Genomic DNA, 5,538 nt, shown 5'->3' with positions numbered 1-5,538 from the left:
GGGGGGCGCGGGGGAGCCACGGCAGCAGCACCACATGGGGCCCGAGCAGCACACGCACTCCCCGACGGCCGCGCCGGGGACGCCGACCTGAGAGACGACCGAGTTCTTGTACTCCCACAGCTTCCTGGCCTTGGCGTTGTCCTCCTCACTCAGCAGCTGGGGCTGGGGACACGAGTCAGAAGCCCGGGCCTCAATGAATCGGGTTGCCAAGGACCACAGACGCTGCTGCCATCTCAGCACCCCAGGGAGCGCGTCCGCTGCGTTCAGGGCCGTGAATGAGAGAGAGAGACAGCGACGTGAGGGTGGGCGACATGGTCGGGCCGGGCCAAGCACCTGCGAGACGCGGGACACCTGGTCGTGCCCTGGGATTCCCCTGGGCAGGGCGGAGGGCCCTCCCAGCAGCACTAGGCGGGGGCCCAGCAGAGCAGAGGCTCAGTCGGGAGGCATGCTGGTATTCTCCCGGCTGGGCACACCTGTCACTCACACAGCCCATGGAGCTAACGGTGTGCATGGGGGAGGGCCGACCCTCCCCAGTACAAGCGCTTACTGCCGCACAGCCCAGGGACAGCACGCAGGACGGCCTGCTCCACAGGCGGGAGTACCGCAGTCCCGCCCCCGCCAGGTGTGAGTGACAGCTGCAGGCACGCTCATCCCATCGGCTGTCACTCTGACCTGAAGGGGACGGCCGCACCTAGGGCCGGTGCTGATCCTTACACCAGGCTCAGTGTTCGTGAGCCCGCCGCCGGCAGAGCCCCTGGAAGGCAGGCAGGAAGCAGCCCCGGAGCCCGACCCCGGGTGGCAGTGGGAGCGGGAGCCAGAACCCGTGTCTGCGTCTGGGCTCTCCGCAGCCCCAGCAGCGAGCTCCAGGACAGCTCTGTGCCCTGAGCATAGCCCACGCGAAACAGCGGTGGAAATAAACAGGGACGCCTCAACAGCGCTCACACCTCACAGGAGCCGAGACCCGGCCCCAGATTTCTCCTCCGTACCCACCTCAGACAGAGCACCAGGAGGAGGGCGGAAGGCCTGCTGGACCCAGGACGGCCTCCCTAGCCAGACAGCAGGAGGGTGTGCTTATGTCACTGCAGCTCTCCCCGGTGGGGCACTGGGGGTGCTGTGGGGTGACTGAGAAGTCACGGAAGCACTGGGGCAGGCCCTGCCTGGGCTCTCTAGATGGAGCAGGCCGGTCTAGGGCGGTGCACCGGTTCCGAGAACGCCCCGGTTCCAGCCAGGAGTTCCCTCCCTCGGGCCCCCTGGGGCGCCGGGCAGCCGCACACAAGCAGGCCGGGGTAGGAACTCACTCTGCAGGTCCCACAGGAGGTCCTTCTCGGGAGGGGCGGCGAAGAGCAGGAAGAGCCGGACCGTGTCGATGCCGTACTGCCCCACCATGGCCTCGGGGTCCACCCCATTGTGCTTGGACTTGCTCATCTTCTCCCAAGTGACCTCCAGCTCCGCCCTCGTCTCTGCGTGGACAGGGACGGGACCTGCCGGCCCAGACAAGCACAGGGTGGCCCGTGACTGACGCGGCTCCGTGGGTAGCTGAGAGAATACGGGGAAAACCAAGGGTCCCCGTACGACTGCTCCTGCCCCACGGTGCGTCATGAAAATGCGAACGGACATGGGGTCCCCCCCGGAGCTGGCGGTGCCCAGCAGGCTTGGCTCTGGGGCCTGGCCACTCCACGCCATAGTCACCAGACGGGGCACACAGAGCGACATTGCTGGGTCCTGCCACCGCAGTGGCCCTCCGGGACGTCGGCCACCACCCCACTCTCTGGGTGTGCCTCCCCACTGCACGTTGCTGACCCTGATGGTCCCGCAGAGCCTTAAATGTCCAGGGAGGGTGCAGTGACCCTGCTGCTGTGCCCCAGGGAGGGGACCAGAAGGATGCCCAACAAGCCTAAGCCCATCCCAGGAACTGGAATGGAGAGACGCAGGCTGCTTCGACGTTGGTGGGCACCAGACCCCCTAGGGCGAAGGGGCTGGGTGAGCTGTGCCACGCAGCTGCCCAAGGTCACTTTGCAAACTGAACTCAGGGAGGGCAGAGCCGGAGTCTGGCGTTGGGGGAGCAGGCGGAATGGGGAGGAGCAGGAGGAGCCCAAGGCCTGAGAGAGAAGGGTGGTGACCTCCTGGCACTGGCCAGGCTGACGTCGTATCGACCTGCGTCCACTCGCCTTTGGGGTGTTTGTTTCTCCAGCCAAATAACCCCAACTCCCCAGCAACCGAATCACACACAGGCCAAAAAGCCAAGTCCACACCCCTGAGGGGCGTTCAGAAGGAGCCAGAAGCCAGCCCACGCGGATCGGGGCAGCCTCGCCCAGCGGGGAGGAAGGCCACACCCGCATCACCGGCCGTGGCACGGGCGCAGGGAGGACCGCACGTTCCGGCTGATGCAGGGTGTGACGAGGCTCGGGGAGCCACCGCCCTCGGCCTCGGCCGCTCTGTTTTCAGAGCACTGGTGCAGATCAGGACGGCGTCTTCCTGTCGAGCTCCAGACAGTCAGAAACGGCCTCTTGGCAGACATGGCCCGAACGTGCGGCTGGCGAGTGTCCGGCCCGCCCTGCTCAGCCCCTCGCAGGTGTCCATGCAGGACGCGGGCTGTACAGCTGCACAGGGCAGCCCTGCTCTGAGGGAAACAGCCGCCCTGGACCCGGCCTTCCCTCCCTGGCCTGTGCTGAAGGCAGACTGCAGTTCTGCATCTCCTTCTGTTTCTCCCAGACCCTGGCACGTGGTCGCTCTGGTGAGCGAATTCGACCAGCGACTTCCAGCTCAGCCCTCTCTGTAGGGTCGGCGTGGAGGCCTGCACTGAAGGGCCGCTGGGTGCACCCAATCTCACCCGTTCCACACTGCTTTTCTGTCTTTGCCGTAGGGCGTGTGTGCTTGCCAGAGAGAGACAGACAGAAAGAGACAGAGAGAGGGAGAGAGGGAGACATTACCCCCTGGGGGCATGGCCACATAATCCCTTCTTCTCTGGGGATTTGGGGGACACACGCACGCACCTGCATATGCACACACACCCAGCATGAATTTCAAGCCACTGGGTACGGGACTGGAACCACAGAATCTGCCATGTGGAATCCAGCCACCACCTTCAACACCACGCCACCTGCTGGCCCGGCACTGGTTTCCTAAACAGACCGGCCAGAGTGAGGGGGGGTCGCCCTGCGCATACTGCAAGCAGGGAGTGGGACCCGCAACCCCACCAGGAGCAACGCTGAGCTAATGAAAGGGTCAGCGGGGCAGCTGGCCAGCACCAGGGCAGCCTTCGGGTCCCCTCCTGGACCTGCCGGTGGCCAGGGCCTCACGACACACCAGGGCCTGCCTCTGTGCAGCCCTCGGCCTGGCTCAAGCGCCCCAGGGCCCACAGGCACTTACCCGTGAAATCGACCTGCTCCCGCGGGAGGTACTGTCCGGACGGAAGGCGGAACGTCTGCCCCTTGATGAGGCCCTGGGCCAGCAGCTTGCGGAAGGGCTCCCTGTGAAGGGAGCGGGGCACAGTGAGGGCGGGGAGCCACGTTGTGGATCTCGCCTACGCACAGACATGGCCACGGCCCGTTGGAAAAGCAGGCTGGTGACGGGGCCACTGTGAGCCCAGCTGGGGCGACAGGCCCTTGAGAATGTGCGGCCCGAGGATGCCGGCCATTGGCAGAGCACCAACGGGGGCATGTTCCTGGACGGCGCTGGGAAGAGCTAGCCCGGGTGTGGACTCAGCTGTGGCCCGGGGACCTCGCCCAGCCAGCTCAGGCCACGTCCCTGCTCTGCACGTCGGTCTACCCACCTGTGAGACAGGGTAAGGAAGCCTGCCTCACCGCACTGTGGGGCAGAGTGAATGACATGATCACAGGAAGGGACCTGGGGATCGTGACAAACTACGACTGCCGGCCGCATGGGGAAGCCCGCAGGGCGGGCAGGACTCGTCAGGACTCAGGGACGGCTCCTTGCTCTTTAGTCACAGGGTGCATGAACTTGCTGAGGAGCCTTAACCAGCACGCCCCTCGCTTGCCTCCTTAACTCATACACGCTTCCTGTTCCCACCCTCCGGGCAAGTGAGTGGGCCGTTAAACACGCACTGCTCAGATCTAACCTCCTCGCCAGCCCCCGCCACTCCCCCAGGCAATTCTTACTGATAGTTTGGGGCCTGTCCCTGGAGAAGCCTGCACACGCGTGCATGCGTACACGCGGACACGGCTTCACACAGGCCTGCACTCGCCAGGCCCCTCCTGGGAAGAGGCCCGTTAATGAGACGGCTGCGGGAGCTGAGGCGGGTCCGTGGCTGGCCATGCGCCCCTCTCCACCACCCCGTCTGGCTACCTTCCTGAAGGCTGGCCATGCGCCCCTCTCCACCACCCCGTATAGCTACCTTCCTGTTTTGTTTTTTTTCTTAAAGAATTTTTTTATTTAACTTGATTTACTTATTTATTTTAATTTGACCAGAGAGAGACGGGGGGCGGCAATAAAGCAAACTGTCACATCTGAACTTGAACCGCGGTCGGCCACATGGGAGTCCAGCGCCTTTAACCACCACACTACCTGCCAGCCCCCCTTCCTGGCTTCTTCACGATCCCCCCAGTGACCTCACTCGTTCTGTGGCTGCACGGCTGCGTGGTGGCTCCTAGCGCTGGCCACCTGGGTTCACCCTGCAGCACGGAGCTCAGGCAGCCACCCCCCCAGCAGGTGGTCACCCCGTCCTCTGGATGAAGGATGGTGGCGTGGAGGACGAAGGGCCCGGCGTCTGCGTTTGCTCAGCTCTGAAGCCGCCTTTGCGTTCAACCTGTTAGGTAAATCACACAGCGGTCCCCAAACGAACAAAACCGCGTGGTCACTTTCCACTGGGCAGGTCAAGGCAAAGCTCAGAAGCCCCAGAATTCAGCCAGCGTTCTCCAGGGGAGCTTTCCCTGACACTCGGGGCGCCCTCCCTGGGCTGCACAGGCCAGTGTGGGCACACGGATGTGCACGTTCTGAGCAGTTACCGGGTTCTCAAGTTCCCTCCCTCATGCTCACAGTATGTGGGTTTCTTCACTCTAAGACACACTTTAGAAAGGTGCCTGCGGGGGGCGGGGGTAGGGAAGGAAGGAATGATCTGATCCCAAAGATACAGACAGTCGGAGGCAGACGGCAAGCAGCACCTGGCCTCAGAAGCGGCAGGAAGCAGCAGGCCGGCTCAGCTCCACGCCGAGTGCCGCGACACTGCCCCCTCCCGGGAGCAGGCAGGATTGCACCTGCCCAGCTGCCCAGGCCTCCGGCTGTTCTGCACAAGGCACGCTCCTCCCGCCTGGCTTTGAAAGTTTCTGTTTTTGTTTTAAATAAAGTGTTAAAGTGAGACACATATGTTCAAAGTGTGTGGGCCCGTGGGGGCCGGCCGGAAGGATGTCACGGCATAACACACCTGGCCTGCGCCGCCAGCACCAGCTTACTCTGAGTGTGACCGGCCTCCCGGCTGCAGGCTCTGGGAGCGGGAGGGGCGGGGATGCAGCAGCGGGGATGCAGCAGCGGGGGATGCAGCAGTGGGGGATGCAGCAGCGGGAGATGCCGCAGCGGGGGAGG

At 64.2% G+C, this 5,538-nt stretch overlaps 1 protein-coding gene across 3 annotated transcripts in view; it reads right to left on the bottom strand.

Annotated features, from left to right (window-relative positions):
* Positions 1 to 5,538, bottom strand: part of LARS2 (leucyl-tRNA synthetase 2, mitochondrial) — a 120,409-nt gene that overhangs the window by 10,901 nt on the left and 103,970 nt on the right. For all 3 annotated transcript variants that reach the window (XM_006170123.3, XM_014584873.2, XM_027768938.1), the window contains 3 exons: positions 3,370 to 3,470; positions 1,299 to 1,481; positions 88 to 257 (listed from right to left, as the gene is read on the bottom strand). In XM_006170123.3, coding sequence (XP_006170185.1) covers positions 88 to 257; positions 1,299 to 1,481; positions 3,370 to 3,470 — 454 coding nt within the window. The remainder of the gene's footprint in view (positions 1 to 87; positions 258 to 1,298; positions 1,482 to 3,369; positions 3,471 to 5,538) is intronic.

The sequence above is a fragment of the Tupaia chinensis genome, unplaced genomic scaffold (assembly GCF_000334495.1).
Source record: "Tupaia chinensis unplaced genomic scaffold, TupChi_1.0 Scaffold148065_1, whole genome shotgun sequence".
NCBI classification, from domain to species: Eukaryota; Metazoa; Chordata; class Mammalia; order Scandentia; family Tupaiidae; genus Tupaia; species Tupaia belangeri.
The sequence above is the reverse complement of the archived record's forward strand: the minus strand, read 5'-3'. Positions and strand labels throughout refer to the sequence as shown.